We start from the raw sequence: 19,409 nt of genomic DNA, 5'->3' as shown, positions 1-19,409 counted from the left end.
TCCATATTTGCTTATTCTCTAAAGCATGGAAGTGATCGTATTACTTATCTGACTAGAAACTCATCCTTCTGGTGCAAGATATTTTGCCAAGCAAGTAAAGTTAGTTACAAAACTTTATGTATAGTATGGTGACATTGAGTGCGTGAATGTAATACTAATTTGTGTGTGTGTGTGTGTGTGTGTGTATAATGACATGCATGACAAAAGTCTGATAGACCATACTCCAAACAGTGACTGGGTGGGATTAAGGGGGGTAGTAACTGTCATTTTCTATATTATGCATTTCTGTGATGTTTGAATTTTAAATAATGACTCGATTTACCTTTTTAAAAATAATTTAATTGAAATATAGTTTACATAACATAAAGTTCACCCATTTGAAGGACGGTTGACCTTTGAACAACGCCCCCCCCAACCCCACAGTCAAAAATCTGTGTTGGGCTTCCCTGGTGGCGCAGTGGTTGAGAGTCCGCCTGCCGATGCAGGGGACACGGGTTCGTGCCCCGGTCCGGGAAGATCCCACATGCCGCGGAGCGGCTAGGCCCGTGAGCCATGGCTGCTGAGCCTGCGCGTCCGGAGCCTGTGCTCCGCAAATGGGAGAGGCCACAGCAGTGAGAGGCCTGCGTACCGCAAAAAAAAAAAAATCTGTGTATAACTTCTGACTCCCCCAAAACTTACCTACCAATAGCCTACTGTTGACTGGAAACAACCAATCATATAAGCAGTCCAATAACACATATTTTATATGTTATATGTATTATATATATATTTTTACAATAAAGCAAGTTAGAGGAAAGGAAATGTTCTTAAGAAAATCATAAGGAGAAGAAAATACAGTACTGTACCATATTTATCGATACTGTAAAGTTACATAATCTGTTTATAAGAGGAACTGTCTGTCTGTAAGTACCTACATCAGTATTATCTTATATGATACAAAACACTGTAGATGTTATTTGAATTACTAACACTAGACATCAACAATTAAAAGATAATGTGAAAGAGAAATTCATGTTTATTTACAGATACAGTGATTCATGCATTGATAATGAAGCAGCAGCAGTATGATTGCGTTATGGTAGCCCAGTGTAATCAATACGATTGCTTCAGGATAGCCTAGCCTATACACTAATGAATGAATCGTTATAAAATTTTTATGACATACAGTAATTTTTATAGCATATAGTATATGATTACAGTCATAGACATAATATAGTACTGGAAACATTGTTACATTTTAAAAAAATCACTTCCCTGTGATGATAGGCTGATAGGCAGTTTCTCCAGTTACAAGAGAGGGGCATACTGAACAGTAATGTAATTCCTTGAAAGCAAAGTTATAAAACAGTAAGAAAACTAACATATTATTTTATATTTAAGATCACTTACGTTATACCTATGTAAGGATAGACTAATATCTACATATATCCTATGCATTCATGTCATACCTTTTCCTTAATTTTTTGGTATCTCTAGCCTCTTCAGTTCATCTGTGCAATTTTTCAAATTGTTGCAAATCTTTAAAATAATTTCCAATATCTTTATTGAAAAAATATGCTTATAAGTGGACCCACACAGTTAAAACCATATTTTTCAAGGGTCAGCTGTTTTACAATTTAACGGTTTTAGTACATTTAAGGAGTCAGGCAACCATTATTGCAATCCAGTTTTTTTTTAACACTTCAGTCACCTCAAAATTATCTCTTATGTCCATTTGCAGTCACTCCTGTTCCTACCCCTCAGGCCCAGACAACTGCTAATCTACTTTCTGTCTTTACAGATTTTCCTTTTGTGGCCAATTAATATAAACGGAATCATATACTATGTAGTCTTTCATGTCTGGCTTCTTTTCTCTCAGAATAATGTTTTTGAGGTTCACCCGTGTTTTAGCATGGATCATTCCTTCATTCCTTTTTATTGATGAAGAATATTCCATTGTATGAATAGACCATTTTTTGTTTTCCATTCACCACTTTAAGGACATTTGGATTGTTTCCAGTCTATAGCTTTATGGATAATGCTGCTTTGAACCTTCTCATATGACATATATTTTTGTCATTTTGAAAATTAACTAAGTTACCTTGGTGGTACTACCTTTTAGGTTTTTTAAATCTTAATTTTATAACCATGTTAGTTATATATGCAAAGATTCTTGTTAAAAAAGAAGTCAAACATTTCAGGAGAAGCAGAAGTTCCCCATTATTCCCACTTTGAATGTGCTAAGGGCTTCTCTAATTGGCTCAATTAGGAAACATTATACTTCAGATCTAGTGTAGGAAACTGTTCAAAAAAGAAAACATTTCTGGTAGTCTCACCAAATATAACACTTGCTTCTTGGTGTTGTAGGAAAATCAGGTTGAAAAAGTTATAGGACTTATCCCCAAAGATTTTACAAGTGTTAAAATTCAATCCAGCAAATATTTATCAAGCCCCTAGGGTGATGACATATAGAAGAATATGGCATTGTTTCTGCCCTCTAGAAGGTCACAGTATGGTGGGGGAGACAGATAATAAAAGATAAAATGAGGTACAATTGACAAAGTGCTAAGGGAAAGCAAAAATGGAACTGAGACATATAAAAATCATCTAGGGTGACTAAGACTGAAAAAAATCAAAGACTCCCAAAAGCAACCTGTGGGAAAGAGGCTATAAATGGGGAAGTAAATTAAAGCCAAAATGAAACAAACAAACAAAAGCTACCATTTAGCTCATCAGAGAGATGAGTTATCACACTTTAAAGAAAGAACAGGATGCTATAAAAATGAAGCAGTCTAAGAATAAAAATGAAGCCTTGTGAATTAAAACTGTGAAAGCAGAAGGGCTGAAAGAAACTTGAGGTGCTCTCTTAAAAAAAGAGAAAACAATGGGGAAAAATAGCAAGAAAATACAAGAAAATCTGAGGACCAGTCCAGGAGATCCAAATAATAGAAGTTTCAGAAAGAAAGAATAGAAGAAAGAGAGAGAAGGAAAACTATTAAGAAATAACTCAAGAAATTTCCCAAAACTGATGGGCATATATTTTGAGATTAAGAGAGCCCACCCAGTAACCAGCACAATAAAGGAAGATAGACTTATGCTGATTTACATTATTGTGAAATTTTAGAAACCTGAGGACAAAGGAGATTTTACAATTTTCAGGGAGGAAAAAAAACGGAACTCATTCCAAGAGTTGGAAAGGCCTTGGTTGGATTTCTCAATACTGGGGAGCTAGAATGCACTAGTAAAATGCCCTCAAAATGCTGAGGGTAAATGGGAAACTTAGTGCCAACCTAGAATTCTGTATACAGCCAAATCATGAATTAAGGGTGAGAGTAGAATAAAGACATTTCAGACATGCAAGTTCTCAAAAATGTACCTTTAGATATACACTTTTGGGGAAGATGTTGACGGTTGTACTCCAATCATATAAGGGTGTAAAACTAAGAAAAGGGAAGACATGGGATCTAGAAACAGGAGATTCAATGTGGAGAGAGGCAGAGGGAATGCTCGGGATGAATGTGAGGGGAAAACCCCTGGGTGACGGCTGAACAGAAGCCTAGGGGCTGCCAATTGAAATTGAAGTTGGCCAGAAGGCTCCAGAAACAATTTCTTCAAAAAGATGAGACTAATAGAAAATCAAATGTGTTTGAACACATTGAAAACAAATTTGTAGTAATATGTGCATAGAAAATGAAGCAAATGAAAAAAGTAAAGATAATTGTTAACTCCAAGGGGGAAAATATTATCAAGAAAGAGAAGTAAACCTAGCATAACTACATGGTTCAGCTGTAAGTGATGTTTACAGAATGATTAAATGGACGGTTGATGAGAAGAAAGTATAACTACACAAGGACGAGGCGAGATAGGAAGCTGGTGTATATGTAGAGAAAGGGGGTTGGGTGGGAACTAAATCCTCCTTTTCCACGACGGGAAAACAGGATAAAAAGTCTAAAACTGAGCAAGTCAAGAAGTGGCAATATAAACACATTATTTAGAGATGTGGAAGACAATGTAAATAGCTGACAAAGAATAAGTGGCTGCTTCTGGGGAGTGGAAGGAAGAAAGTGGAGGCAGCTGCTGTTTTGCATAACATGGCTTGTGGAAGTATTTGATTCTTTAAACTATTTGCAGTACAAGTTTAATGAGAATAAAGTCACCAATTTTTTAAAAGAGGCAAGTGATCAGTTCCAACTAGAATATCTGGGAGGGGCTCCTCCGTGTGGGAGCTGAATGGGGATTTTAGCAGGTGGATATGGTGGGGAGGGGCCTTACGGGTGAGAGTAACATGGAGTCAGAAAAGAGGATCAAAAGTATATTGGGGGGACTTCCCTGGTAGCGCAGTGGTTAAGAATCCGCCTGCCAACGCAGGGGACGTGGGTTCAAGCCCTGGTCTGGGAAAATCCCACATGCTGGGGAGCAACTAAACCCGTGCACCCCAACTACTGAGCCTGCGCTCTAGAGCCCGAGAGCCACAACTACTGAGCCCGCATGCCACAGCTACTGAAGCCCACGTGCCTAGAGCCCATGCTCCGCAAAAAGAGAAGCCACCGCAATGAGAAGCCCATGCACTGCAACGAAGAGTAGCCCCCGCTCGCCTCAACTAGAGAAGGCCCGTGGGCAGCAATGAAGACCCATCGTAGCCAAAATGAATAAATAAATAAATTTATTTATTAAAAAAACAAAAAGCGTATTGGGGAAAGGTCAGTAAGTGTCTTGAATTCCATGCTTAAAGATATACAGACTTTACTCTGGAGATAGTTAAGTGCCACTTTGAAGCAAGTGCTTGACCTGCTATGACCTTATATTTCAGAATGAGGCATAATTTAGAAGGAGGAGACACAGAAGGCCAGGAGTGCACTTAGGAGGTTTGCAATACCCCAGGAAAGAAATAATTTGGGCCTGAGGAAGAGCAGTTGACTGTGGGGCTGGCAGAGGTGGGGATGCTCACAGCCCTTGAAATTTCTTTTCGGAGGAGCCAATGAAATCCATGCATCGTTCTCTCCCATTTTGGCTTCTTCTGCTTCAGATAATGGAACGAGCTCTACTCCACATGGACAACAGCTATAAAATCCCCAATGTCCGGGGCACCGGGCGGCTGTGCAAGACCAACCTGCCCTCCAACACGGCCTTCCGGGGCTTTGGGGGGCCCCAGGCATTGTTCATTGCCGAGCACTGGATGAGTGACGTCGCAGTGACCTGTGGGCTGCCTGCAGAGGAAGTAAGCGGGGAATCTGGGGGCACAAGTCAGAGGAGGTTAGCCTGGTTTGTATCTTGGACATCTCCCGTGAGGGTAGAGGATGGGCAGGCGCTGGTGAGGGGCGGGAAACTCCACTTCCAGTTATCCCCCCCTGGTCTCTTGCCACCGACCAGGCCTCAGTGTCTCTTTCCTTGGGAAGGTACGGAGGAAGAACCTGTACAGAGAAGGGGACCTGACACACTTCAACCAGAGGCTTGAGGGTTTCAACTTGCCCAGGTGCTGGGATGAATGCCTGAAGAGCTCTCAGTATCACGCCCGGAAGAGTGAGGTTGACAAGTTCAACAAGTAAGCACCAGGAGGGGAAGAGCCTGACGTTCTGGGGCTCTCTGGGTTTCAGATTCTATATCCTTCTTGCTGAACTCAAAATAAGAATAATAACTTAATAGGTAACTTAGGAGGCTGCTGTGTTTGCTAACTCATTCACAGCCATCTCTTTAAGATCCTGAAATGGTCTTCAGCCCTGGGGCTCGGGGCTCACAGCGCTCAGTGTCATAGCACATCAGTGTGGTCCATCTTTATATGTTTGTCTGCCTTCTGGGCAGACAGTGTTCTAGAGAACACCGGCCTGGGACTAAAAACACCACGTTATGTGCCTGCCTCTGACACTAATCTATAAATGTGACCTTGGCAGTCACTCCATCTCCTTGGGTCTCAGTTTCATCATCTGTAGAGTGGGGATAATTGTGCTGGCTCTGTCTTTCTGACAGAGTCACTTGGATAACCAAATATACAGCACAAAGAAAGTATTATCATTATCATCAGCGAGCCACAGTTCCTCCCTGGGGCAAGTAGAGTCCAAGATCACCAGAGCAACTCTGACCCAATCCTAATCCCACTCAAGACTTTCAAGGGTGGACCCTGTTTCAGCTCCACTGGAGGATCTAGAACCCAAATTTCCGCTGTTCTCATTTTGTCTACACAATTGAAACACAACTCAGTTATGACAGAGACTAACTGAGCAATTCCAAGGATGCTTTGTTCCAATTTTACAAAGATATTGACATAAAATATGTTCAATCTGACATGAATATAGTGGAGAAGTTGCTATAAGAATTTTTTTTTTTTCCTTCCCTCCAGGGAGAATTGCTGGAAAAAGAGAGGATTGTGCATAATTCCTACCAAATTTGGAATAAGCTTCACAGTTCCTTTTCTGAATCAGGTAATTGCTTTATATAATTTTGCCCACTGCACTGGGGCCCCATTTCCCCCTCTGCTCTCAGTGTTGCAAGGGAAAGCCCATTGTCATGGGAACAGAGCTGAACAGAGGAACTCTTTGCTGTTTAAGTGAAAGTTGAACTTGCACATACCTATTTGATCTGGGGCCAATGTCTAGTTCTTATCTTCCTGCCTATAGGACTATGGACATCCGTTCTGCCCTTCTGATCCCATTTCTTTGTCAGGAAAATCAGGACAAAGACCTCCCTCCCTCTTAGGATAGGTGACAGAGAGATATGAAAAAAATAAAGTAGTTTTGCAAACTACTGAAAGACTATATAATTAGATCATGAGATTTATACTGCTTTGATTTTTCTGTCTGAGGTTTCTATCCAAATTTCTACTGCTGGTTTTCTTTTTCCTGGGCTCCAGTACTTTTGGTCCCAGGCCTTAAACTGAGTTAGGATTTGCTAAATTTTCTGTTTGGTATCGTCCTCTTCCCTTAGGCAGGAGCCCTGATCCATGTGTACACAGATGGCTCTGTGCTGGTGAGCCACGGGGGCACAGAGATGGGCCAAGGCCTTCACACCAAGATGGTCCAGGTGAGCAGTCTGGAGACCATGGGCATCCGCCCCAGCACTGTGGTGTCTGCGTGAGGGAAGATGCTGTGAAAAAGAGAGCAGTGCCACATACCAGAAGCAGAGGCAGGCCTAGGCTCTGGCCCTAGCCCTGCTGCTCATTTACATGTGACCCTGGGCAAGTCTGCTCCTCCTCTTGGCCTCAGTTTCCCCATCTGTGCAAAGGGGTTGGCCAGGTGATGATTCAGGCCACTTCCATCACCAGCACTCTAGGGCTCTGTGACTGTGTGTAAGGTGTGTGTGTTATGTGTATTAAGGTAGCTGGCTACCCTCACGCACACGGGACTCCTCCCAGGGGCGCTGAATTAGAGTTGGCATACCTGCTTGGCTTGTGGGTACTGGCCAAACTGGATTTTTTTTAAAGCCAGGGTTAGTTTAAAAAGGCATTGCTAATCACCATTACATTTATGACTTTTTTTTAATCCAACCAAACCACTCCATAAAGTGCTGCTTCAGATTCAGACAGATGTGAGAACATCCGAGTCTCAGTAGAATTATGGTTTACGAAATGATTTTCTTTCCTGTAACAGTGAATCTGAATCCCATCTTGGGGAGAAGGTAGCCAAGCCCTTCCCTAGGGGGTGACGTCCTCTCTGTTCGCAGGTGGCCAGCAGAGCTCTGAAGATCCCCACCTCTAAGATCTATATCAGCGAAACAAGTACTAACACTGTGCCTAACACCTCTCCCACGGCTGCCTCTGTCAGCACCGACATCTACGGACAGGCCGTCTATGTAAGGAGCCTTCAGGGGCCACCGTGCTGAGGGCCAGCCCAAGACAGGGAGCCTGGAGAGTCCCCGGGCTGGGGGCTGAAATGGCTCCTTGCAGGCTCGTGGCTGTGGCCATGCCTCTGGCTCTCTTCTCCAGGGGACACCAAGCTAAAAGAGGGGCTCAAGAACCACAACCACTTCCATCAAGGCCAGGAAGGGTGAACGTGGGAGGGCAAGGGCAGCTGGAGGGAAAGGAAAGGATTCTGGGAGGACACAAGACAATGGAGCGAAATTGAAATTCGATTGTGGGGTCAGCCAGGTCAGACCACGTGCTTTGTCTGATGTCATCAAACAAAGGCGTTTGACGGGAGAAGGCACCTTCTTAGGGATCCCTCAACATCTCCCCCTCTGTCAGCCTCAGGACTGGGTCAGGAAGTGCTCTCCAAGCAAGAGCCAGCGGCTTCTACCCTGGGACTCAGACATTCACAAGAGGGTGGCAAGGCTGTCTGAGTGGCACTCGGCACAGCATCGCTTGGAGGTCCTCGGGGTTTTGTTTGGGTCTGGGAATGCAGAGGACTGATGTGTCTGCCATGTGGGGCATTTGTTCTTCAGGAAGCCTGCCAGACCATCCTGAAAAGGCTGGAACCCTTCAAGAGAAATAATCCCAGTGGCTCCTGGGAAGACTGGGTAAGTCCGAGCTGATTCAAGTGTCGTTTTTGCAAATTAAAGTGATGTTAAGAGCAGGGCTTTGTCCCCAACCCTGGGCAGGAATAGGAGGTCAGGATCTAGTCACACAGGCAAAGAGAAGTTGAGGTGCTCTCTATACTTTCACAGGACAAGTAAGTGCTCAGCCATACTGGGCCCCTCTCTACAGTGTTCATAGTTGAGGGAAGTCACTTGAGGAGAATTTTTGATCCAGAATCTTGACAGCCCTGTGGGAACTAGGGGTTCAGCTACCCTGAGCCTCAGAAGACGGGGTGAGTGCTACCTCCACCTCACTGAGAAGTCTTGGTCCCTTGGGGCTGGTCCCTCACCCCACTTGTCTGCAGTCTTGATGAGCCTCGTTTTCTCCAAACCTCCATCTCTCGGAGGGCTGCCCCAGGAGCCTCTCCCCTTGCCCAGCTCTGTGAGGGGCCAGGGAAAACGATACTGCCCACGAGTTTATATCGTCTCTGTGATTTTAAGAGTGACACAACAAGCACTCATGATAAGAATGAGCCCAGTTCTCTGATTTCTGGTTCAGAAGCCTGCATGTCAGAAACCCTCAGAGGGAGGCTGCAAGGAAGTGTCTCTCAGGTGGGAGACCTCAGCTCCTCCCATGAGCAGAAATAGCAATGGTGGCCCTACCTCACCTTCCCCTAATGTTGGAATGAAAGGACTGGATATAATAGTAACACATAAAATGTGACCACACGTGAACCAGCACAGATAGTACAAGTCTCCCTCAGTAGAGTCAAAGAAAATAAGCTATTTCTCTCTGACTCACTCACCTTACTATGCCTCATACGACCTGTGCTTCCCTGCCCACACTCATAGATACCGCAGGAATGTGGGTTGATTTTGGTAGTTTGAATTTTAGTGTGGATTTGTAAGGCAACGTAATTGTTTTTAATAATGCCTTTCCAATCCATTGACCTGGGCTTTGTCCTCAACTATCAGCCATGTAGTCCAGTGTTCCTTATAGGCAGATAACCCCCAAAAGGCCATTATCAGAAGGGTGTGATCAGGAGATGACAGGCATCAAAGCTCTTTAGTGTTTGTACTGTACTGAAAAAAAAAGCCATTACTGCCACCACTATGATCTATGTATATATTTGATATCATGCACATATAGTAAGGATCCTAGAGAAATTTTTTCTCTAAACCTTAGTTTTCTCATCTGTAAAATGAAGATAATAATCTTCATAAGTGCTGATCTTATAGGATTGCACTGAATATTAAGTAAGACAGTATCTGTAAAGGACTCAGTAGCATTTGGTATATAGTAAAGTGCTTGGTAATTGACAGTGATCATGATGCAAACTATATCAGTAACAAATTAAATTTTAGAGCTGTGGATATTGAAAGAAAGAGAGAGAGAGAGGGGAAGGAAGGAAGGAAGGAAGGAAGGAAGGAAGGAAAGAAGGAAGGAAAGAAGGAAGGAAGGAGGGAGGGAGGTAGGGAAGGAAGGAAGGAAGGAGGGAGGGAGGGAAGGAAGGAAGAAAAGGAAGGAAGGAAGGAGGGAGGGAAGGAAGGAAGGAAGAAAGGAAGGAAGGAAAGGAAAATTTATTATGTAGTTAAAGAGATAGAATGGATGGAGAGATGGATAGCTTTATTAACAGGAAAGTATAAGTAAGAACACAAGGCTAACATGTTAAGTATCAAATAAGCAGTGTACAGAGCTGCTGTTGTAATGCCCAGATTAGGGAGTAATTACAGGAGAAGTGGATGAAGAGGCAAGCTTGCGCTGGTTGCTGAGGGAAGGAAAGGATTTGGACAGATATAGCAGAGGACCCATGTAAACAAAGGTGCAGACGTGTGGGGACATGAAGGATTGGGAGAGACTTAACAGTTGATTTTGGCTGGAGTAGCAGCGGTGTGTGTGTTACATAAAGCCAGAGAGAAGACTGGGGTCCTGAATGTCAGGCATTTGGTCTATTGCTCTGTAGGCAATGGGGAGACGTGGAAAGCTCTAGAGGAGGGGAGTGACATGGCTAGTGTGGTGTGTTAAGATGATCCATCTGACTTGGCTGGGCTACACGGCAGGGCGAGGAGGCAACTTGAGGCAGGAAGACCAGTTACGAGGCTACTGAAGTGCTCCAGGCTTCAGATGACAAGGACCTAGTGCAGGGGGTTCGGTGAGAAGGGGAGGTAAGGTATGCAAGTGAGAATCACTAGGAAAAAGAGTTGATCAGCTTCCAGATGAAGAAGACGAGCTCCTGAAAGCTTAGTGCTGGGCCAGCATTTCTGGAAACCATGGTTCCCCCTTCCTGATGGCCATTTCCTCTCCTCAGGTCATGGCTGCCTACCGGGGTACAGTGAGCTTGTCTGCTACCGGGTTTTACAGGTAAGTGAGGCGCTGATCTCGCCCATCTTACAATGTGTTGTCATCTTAACCTCTGCAGGGCCCTCCAGCCCTGAACTCTGTCAGCCTGTGGTCAGGAGAGAGCTGCTCACCAAAATGTCTCTCCCGCGGACTCCCACTAGCTTCAATTGAAAGATGGTCTAAAATATGTGGGCTTTACCCAACTATGCGCCAAAACCACGGGCTGTCATATCGGAAGACTTCTGTTCTAGTTCTGGTCTGAAAGTATACTATTCCACTTGGGGGAATCACTGGTTCTCTCTGAACCTGTCTCCTCATTTATTGACATAGTGGGTCAATTACCAGCCACTCGCCCCTCAGTGTTCTCCTGCAAGAACCAGAGGCGTCTGGTGTTCCGAGTTACCAGCGTGTGTTACTTTGTGCTACGCGTCAGATTTCTTTAAGGAGGCTTTCCTTCAAAAGAATGAGAGGAGGATTTAGAGCACATAGTCCTGTTACAAAATGCAGAATTCAGTGGACTTAAAGTGAGTTTTAGAAAAGAGCACGTATCTTCTGCAACTTTAAAATTCAGTAGCAGAGACCCTGTCCATCTGATTTAGAAGCTGTAAAAAGATATGATCGTATTTACTGTCAGCCATAATGTTTTAGCTTTCTCTGGGAAATTTAACTAGTGCCTTTTCTTTCACAGATCAGTGGATTTGGAAAATAGTTCAATGTTTGCTTTAAAAGGTCTTGTGTGAATTTATGAATATATATTCATAAAATTCATGAAATTATAAAATATGAATATATTTATATATTTTTATATAAATATATATAAATTATATATTATGAATATATATATATAATATATAATATACTTTTAGGACAAAGTAATGTTTTGCCAGTGTTCCTTGGGTTATGTAATATTTGACCTACACAAGCACAAACTAATGCAAATTTTCTCATAAGTTCCTATTTCATTTTTAGAGTTGATAAAACTGGGGTTATATCAGGGAACACCCAGATGAAGATGGTGAGTTCAGAGGTCAAAGAAGGTGATGATCTCCTGGGAGAAGCCTTTTCCCTCAGCCCTGTATTGGTTTTGTTTTCATGCACATTCTGATCACATCAGCTTACATCATTATTTCTGTGTAGTGAATAGAATAGCACAGATACAGAGTGAACACAGAGAGAACACACACACACATTCGTATATGTTGACTCATGCAAAATTGGAATCTTTTAAGATATTCAGGATTGAAAAAGAAAAATATTTATAAAAGAGCATCTGCTTTTATTAGCAACCCTTTGCTCAAATCATTTGTTGAAACTTAGAAGGGATCAGTAGATGAGGAGTAATACCAGGCAAGGTGGTTGTGTTAAGAGGCACCCAAGTTGGCACGAGGTACTGATCTTATTACCTTTCACCTCGAGAAAGGTGAGCAGCCCCATGAGCAGGTGAACTTGTATGAAAAGCTCACAAGCTGGCCCAGAAAGAACCTTTGGTTCTGAGATCTTGAATTCCTATTCAGTAGATCATTTGGAGTGTAGCTTATGTGTCCTTCATGAGCTCAGGCAGGTCTGTCACCTCCATTTCTACCATGTAGAGGCCAGCATGCTGGGACCCTCCACTGCTCAGCTCTACAGAATGATTCATATAAAGGCCATTGGCAAAATAGAGCAGAGACAAGGGACAAAACGCCCCAGAGTGCCTGGGTTTCATGAACAGGTTCAAAATGTTCAAAACTCATGGACTTTTTTGAAGAACAGCTGAATAAAAAAATAAAACCTTTAGCGTCTCAAGATCTTAGGGGACAAGCTCTCTGTGTGTGTATGAGTGGGGGGCATGTTCCTCTTAATACATGTGCAGTGTTTTCTCTTTTCTCCCCCAGGACACCCAACCTTGGCTACAGCTTTGAGACGAACTCAGGGAATGCTTTCCACTATTTCACCTATGGGGTGGCTTGCTCTGAAGTGGAGATTGACTGCTTAACAGGGGATCATAAGGTAAGAAGTCTGCAAAACTTTAGTACTAAAGGGAAACAGAGAAACGTCTGAAATTGCAATACAAAGAGCTGATAGGAATGAACTTCCTGGTTGGGAAAATAATGTGTTAAATCATGCCTTGGCAAACTTCCTATAAAGGACCAGAGAGTAAATATTTTAGGTTTTCTGGGCCACAGAGACTCTGCCTCAATTATTTAACTCTGTCTTGTAGTGTGAAAACAGACATGAACATGTGTAAACAGATGCTCATGGATGTGTTCCCATAAAATGTAATTTATGCACACTGAATGTGAATTTTGTACAGTTTTCACGTGTCACAACATATTCTTTTTATTTTGGTCACTCATTTAAAAATGTGAAAACCATTTTTAGCTCACAGGCCGTAGAAAACCAGGAGACAGGCTGGGTTCAGCCTGTGGAATGTAATTTGTGAACCCCTTCCTTACATGGTCGACCCAGACACAGACAGGTTCAAAGCCTCAGGAACCTGGGGACCTGCCCTTCCTACTCAAACTCCTGCCTCAGTGTGCCTGGAGTGCTCTGCTTGTGAAAGTACTACTCAGGTTGGCACTTAATAACCTAAGGGTCACCAAGACCCCTCTATCATTCCACACATCCCTTTCTTTTCAAACTGCTTTTATTTTGCTGTCTGCACTAGAACCTCCGCACAGACATCGTCATGGATGTTGGCTCCAGTCTGAACCCTGCCATCGACATTGGACAGGTAAGACTCCTGGGGCGTCAGAGTGGTGACAGACTTGGCCACTGATGTGTCCCACCACCTCCTAGGGTCCCCAGCCACAGCATCTTGTCCACTGTCATTTTTAAGCAGGTCTGAGTGTGGTACCAAGTGAGTCTCCCTGAGTGGGGTTTAGGTAGATGAGAGCTCACCCAACTCTCAGACAAATCCACGTGCTTAAACTTGGAAAGGGCACTCATACATCAGAAAACAAGATGATGGGTGGTGGGAACACTGGGTGTGCACACACTCAAATGCACGCATACATGCACACACACGCACGCACATGCATAGTCTGAGCGGGAGCACGGGGGAGTGGAGATTGAGTTTGGGATCAATGTGCAGGTCGTGGGGTCTCAGGTCAGAGGCATCTTCTCCCTCCTCATTCCTCTTCCACCGAGGACAGCTGTTGTACCCTAGGAAGTAAATGCTACCAGGCGCGGGGTGGTGGAGGGTCCTGGGAGCAAAAGACATGGGTTCCAGCAAGAGGAATAAAGGGGTGGCTGGAAGAAAATCACTTTTGGAAAATATGAGAGTATTAAGCAGAGCAGCAGAACAGAAAAAGACAGAGGGAGGAATCAAGAACTGAGGTATTGAACATCTGGCAGAAAATGTTCATTGTTTCTCAAAACTGGACAGTTACTGAGTATAGAGAAACTTAGTCATAAATCTGTTTATTAACTCCCTGAACAATTGTGGTGAGGAACCCCTGCTACAGGCAGGCGCAGGGCTCAGCACGGCAGACACAGATGCTCAGCACCTGGTCTCCCCCAAACACACTTGTTTAGCTACGATGGTGCCACATATCACGATTCTGAGCAGTGAGGCTGGGAGAGCAGACGTGTGGGCCAGCCGAGCATGGCAGTGCCCGTTAAGAGATCTGTAAGCTACAGCAGAGGCGCTCTTCTCCCAGAGGGCAGGCAGGGCTGGGAGTTCAAAAAGCCTCAATTCTACTATCCAGGAAAGTCCTCCTCTCTTGTGGGGCTGCCCCAAAGCACGTGGTCCCACTCAGCACAGAGGAGGGGCGTGGGCCCCTGCGGCACACTCAGCCACCATCAGCCCACGAGCTTGCTTCTCAGCTCGGGGTCGCCATTTCTCCCCTGGCAACGTGGAAGGAACATCTCCATCTGCCCTGCGGCAAGTTCTAATGGGAAATTACGCCTACAGCTGCGTGTCCCTCCTGGAATGGCCGACAAGTTCTGAAACTGATTTCAACGTCAGTGCCTTTGCTCTGCCTACACTGATGTCTGGCAAAGGCCCCGATCAGTTATCCTGGGCTGGGGCGGGAGCCAGGGAAGCAGTGGGGGGCTGTTTTCAGCTTCTTTCCAGGCTCTACTGCAGGTGGGGCTTGGTGCCCGCGGTGGGAAGCAACACCTGTCTTTTGGTGAGGGGGGCGGGAAGGCAGGGTAGTCACGGTCTCTGTCTGCCCTGCAGGTGGAAGGGGCATTTGTCCAGGGCCTGGGCCTCTTCACCCTGGAGGAGCTACACTACTCCCCTGAGGGGAGCCTGCACACCCGTGGCCCCAGCACCTACAAGATCCCTGCATTTGGCAGTATCCCCACTGAGTTCAGAGTGTCCCTGCTCCGTGACTGTCCCAACAAGAAGGCCATCTATGCATCCAAGGTACTGTTGCCCTGGGTCTGTGCTACCTTCCAGTCTACACTGTGGGAAACCACGGGTGGTGAAGAGGCGCTCCAGCCACCCGCCGTGTGGTTCTGTGGGGGGCTCGTGTGGAAGAGAGAGGAGAACCTGACACGAGCCTTGGTGAGGACGATGGAGGGGTGGGCAGTCCTGCCTGGGAACATAGGGAACTGGGTCAAGGATGACACCACCTCTGTGTGGTCCAAGCCAGCTCTTGTGGGTACACTCAGAGGGATTCCTTAGTTCAGTCCTGTAGGTGGAGTCCTGACCTACACCCCCGTCTCAGGTGTGCATCCCCGATGCTTGATCTTAGAGACGATCTCACAGGTCCAGCACCCATGTTGTCTCATGAGAGTCAGCCTATTCACTGCACATGGGGCAGCGCCTCTGTGCACACGCTTTCACCTCCTTCAGTGTCCACCACTAGACCTTAAGTCTTGATCAGCACTCCTGGATGGTTATAACCATCCTCTATTTCCTCCATGCTCTGAATAAGTATGAAAAAATGGTTGAAAATCAATCAAGCTGATTGGTACAGTCCTTGGTCTAGGAAGGAAGACAGATAATTACTTGTAACCAATGAGACACAGCCCTTTGCTCATCTCACGGTTTACTGTGGGAGGGCCTGGGATACTTTGTGATCCTTACCATTGGCTCTTACACTTCACTGCACATCAGATCACTGGGCGTTGGAGGTCATGATAAAAATGCAGCTCCACTGGGCTCACCCTTAGAAATTTTGATTCGGTGGGTCTGCGGTACAGCCCTGGAACCTGCGTTTTTAGCAAGTGTCCCTAGTGATTCTGATACAGGCAGTCTGTGATCTATGCTTTGGGGGATAAAACAACCTCTGCTAGAAAATAGTTTAATTCCTATTTGTCATGATGCCTCTATTTCAGCAAATTGTAAGAATAATTATGATGCCTGTAAGTGTTGGTGACAGAGCTGCAGGTGGATTATTCCCCTAGGCTTATTGCTGTGAGGAAAGGGTCAGACTTTTTTTTGTCTGTAAAATATAGTTACTTAATATAACTTTCAACGGTCCATCGTATTTGCACGGTGTCATCAGAGAAAATCACATAGTAAGAGTTAAAAGAAATATACCCACAAGGTTGAGTCATTTACTGCACTGATTGTTCTCAGCCTCTGATTAATTTTGACCGTTCCTCCTGTCTTGCTCGATGTAGCCACTAGTGCTGGCTGGGCTCCCCGGCATCCTCAGCCCTGCAGATGTGGAAGCTGGGCCCTCCCCTGACTCCCCGCCTACACTCTGCTCTGTCCACTCAGGCTGTTGGGGAGCCGCCCCTCTTTCTGGGCGCCTCCATCTTCTTCGCCATCAAGGATGCCATCCGTGCAGCTCGGGCTCAGCACACAGATAATAACACGAAGGAGCTTTTCCGGCTAGATAGCCCCGCCACCCCGGAGAAGATCCGTAATGCCTGCGTGGACAAGTTCACCACCCTGGTATGATGCCCCCTCAGTCTGGGGAGGTGGGGCATAGGCTGGGGAAGGTTCTGTTGCAGAGAGAGGGGTGAGACAGTAGGCTCTCTCTCAACTGGGAAGCCTTGGGTCCACGCCCGCCCTCTGCTATGCAGTTGAGGTACCTCCTCCAACATGCAGGAAAATAACAAGAAACCCCTTAAAGCTGCAGCTTGCAGCTAGGCCTCCTGAGAGGAAGGAGGGCTGTTTGATGCACATTTATCACCCACAGATTTCATTGTTTTCCATAAAGATGAGGGTGATGGGTAAAACTCCAGAAGAGCCTAATCTTTTGTGTCCACCACTGGCATTTTTGAGACCCTTCTTTGTTAAACACACTGTGTGAGGTACTAAGGAAATGGAGAGAAAAAGAAGAATTAATGAATGAATGCGATGGACCACATTTGTTCTGTGATTACCCTGTGCCCTGCTGATACTGGGGACACATAAGTGCCCTTGAAGAATTTGCAGCCTTTTAGGAAACCAGATGATTGCACTATGTGGTGATCGGTCACTACCTTGGAGGCGTGTGTAGCAGTGAACTCGACAGTCACTGGAATCATTTTGGGGAAGCCCCTATGTGATACTTGTGGAGACAATGCCTGGCAAAAGGAGACCGTGCCAGGACAGTTTCATCCACTGTTGGAGCCTCAGAAGCAGCCCAGTCTCTGAGTTGGGCTGAAGTGGGCCCTACATACACAGGACTCTCCAATTGCCTTTGCAGCCTCTATTGAGTTAGCGGAACTGGATTCGTCCTGGTACCCAAGTTGGATTTCCTCTTGGATATTTGATAGGAAATTTGATAGGCCTTTTGGGTTTCAAGATGAAGTGGGTACTCATGAACCCAGAGTTCCGGGGATGGGAAGGGTACAGGAGAAGCCCTGGGGGCAGGCCAATCCGCCATCAGTACTGAGGGTGAGGAAGGCAGATGGGTCCCCAGGCAGGCTGCCCTTTAGGTTTTCCAGTAGATTTAGCTTCAGGGTGAGGACCACACAGCCCATGCGCAGGGCTCCCAGGCAGTGAGATGCCCACACCTGTGCTGCAACCTTCCCATAGCCCAGAACCTTCCCACTGTGGCCCCAGTGCTGACAGTTACCCAAACCCCATCCTCAGAGGGCAGAGGTGCTGCATGGCTCCCAGTAAGCGCACACAGATTGCAAAGTTAGCTCCTTGTAAACCATCTGATGCAGAACTCAATGATTTGATAAGCCCCTCCTCTGAGGCCCTAGACCTAAAGCAAAGTTTCTAACCTAAGCCCCTTTGTGATGCTACAACACCCAGGTGATTTTAAATCCCTGCAATGAATTTGCATGAGCAGCTGATCCATGAGCCAAGTGTGCTTTTGAAGGACTGTGTCACATGACAAAGGACCACTTCTGTATTTGGTCATCCCTGGATCTCCAGAGCCTGCCACAGTGCTTACCACATGGAACGTGCTTAATAAAAATAAACGAATGACTAGGAAATTAAGGGGTCCTGCCCTGGGGGCACTCCCAACAGCTGGGACTGCAGAGTGGTGTCTGGTCTTGGAATGGTGGTTGGCACTGGTGTCCTGAGCTATGTGAAGACCCTGCAATAAGTTCTCTATTGTTCCTTCCTAGTGTGTCACTGATGTACCAGAAAATTGTAAACCCTGGTCTCTGAAGGTCTGAAGAAAAAAGCCCCATTGGAGTCTTCTTATCCTACACTGGGGATTCCATGGAAGATGGAACTTGCCCTGCAGAACCTGAATTTATAAAAGTTGCAGGGTGACAACGGTGTGATTCATCAGGATGGTGTTTGGAAGAACACTGAATGCATTGGAAGATTTTGATCAAAAATATGATTTATAAACACAATGATAAGCAAATTCAGAAATGTTAGGCCCAAGTGGCTAATAGGCAATTAGCATCATTTCATGTCTGTTGTAATCATGTATTTGAAATAGATTTAGGAAGTGTTTGTGCTATGTCCCAACTCACTGGACAGCCTGTATAACCTCAAGTGTGTACAGCATCTGTTCTTCAAAGAGGATTTCCACAAACCTCCAGAAGCACAAACCCAAGTAACTCTAAATCTGTGTGCGTTCCTCAGAAAGCTTTTCCTTCAAACCAATGAGCATCATATTATAACCTCATATCCACACTCAGATTTGCAATGGGACAGTGGGGTGAGATTCAAACCTCTAAGCACTTCACTGGAGAGAATAAAGAATGAAACAAATTCAAGGTTAATTGGATTTAATCTTCTTAAGCTGCATAAAGTAAGATTATTCTATAACACCAAAAGCCAACAAACCCAGTTATTGAGTACCTGCAATGCATTAGCGTCTTCCTCTTTGTGCATTAAAAAAAGATCAGGTTTAAAAATCTTCAACTGAAGCCAGTAGTTCCCATCTACAAATGAGGCTACTGGAATCAAGATAGGCCAGAGAAAAAACAGTCAAGGAGCCTGGGTTCTCATCCCAGCCATGTCTCTAATTATCTTTGTGACCTTAGGCTGTCACTTCCCTTTTCTGTGCTTCATTTTACTGCAAAATGAAAGGATTGGACTGGAGTAATCTCTTAAGGTCTTCTCTGGATCTAAACGTCTATAAATATATGACCTAAAAACTCCACTTACATAAGGGAACTGCAGCGCTCAGAGACTTGGTTCCCTTACTGTGATGTGCTATCTGGGCTTCATGAACTTGACTTAAATCCCCCCAAGTGTCTGAGGTTGGAAAAGAGAATAGGAGAAAGGCAGGCATCCCCTCTGCTTGTTCTGACGGGTGATTTCATCACTACCTGGTGCTAGGTGGACAGTGTGACCTTGTCATGT

At 45.1% G+C, this 19,409-nt stretch overlaps 1 protein-coding gene across 2 annotated transcripts in view; it reads left to right on the top strand.

The window, feature by feature from the left end:
* XDH (xanthine dehydrogenase) overlaps positions 1 to 18,816 on the top strand; it is a 63,073-nt gene extending 44,257 nt beyond the window's left edge. Inside the window, exons 25-36 of one of the 2 annotated variants that reach the window (XM_007470884.1) lie at positions 5,006 to 5,197; positions 5,376 to 5,521; positions 6,314 to 6,395; positions 6,898 to 6,993; positions 7,633 to 7,761; positions 8,350 to 8,424; positions 10,731 to 10,783; positions 12,637 to 12,751; positions 13,410 to 13,475; positions 14,925 to 15,113; positions 16,419 to 16,595; positions 18,212 to 18,816. In XM_007470884.1, the coding sequence (XP_007470946.1) occupies positions 5,006 to 5,197; positions 5,376 to 5,521; positions 6,314 to 6,395; positions 6,898 to 6,993; positions 7,633 to 7,761; positions 8,350 to 8,424; positions 10,731 to 10,783; positions 12,637 to 12,751; positions 13,410 to 13,475; positions 14,925 to 15,113; positions 16,419 to 16,595; positions 18,212 to 18,262 (1,371 nt within the window). In that variant the 3' untranslated portion in view covers positions 18,263 to 18,816. The remainder of the gene's footprint in view (positions 1 to 5,005; positions 5,198 to 5,375; positions 5,522 to 6,313; positions 6,396 to 6,897; positions 6,994 to 7,632; positions 7,762 to 8,349; positions 8,425 to 10,730; positions 10,784 to 12,636; positions 12,752 to 13,409; positions 13,476 to 14,924; positions 15,114 to 16,418; positions 16,596 to 18,211) is intronic. The other variant, XM_007470883.1, reaches the window with a different exon arrangement.
* Positions 18,817 to 19,409: the final 593 nt, after the last annotated feature.

This window comes from Lipotes vexillifer, unplaced genomic scaffold (genome assembly GCF_000442215.2).
Source record: "Lipotes vexillifer unplaced genomic scaffold, Lipotes_vexillifer_v1.1 scaffold717, whole genome shotgun sequence".
NCBI lineage: Eukaryota > Metazoa > Chordata > Mammalia > Artiodactyla > Lipotidae > Lipotes > Lipotes vexillifer.
This window is presented reverse-complemented; position numbering and strand designations above follow the sequence as displayed.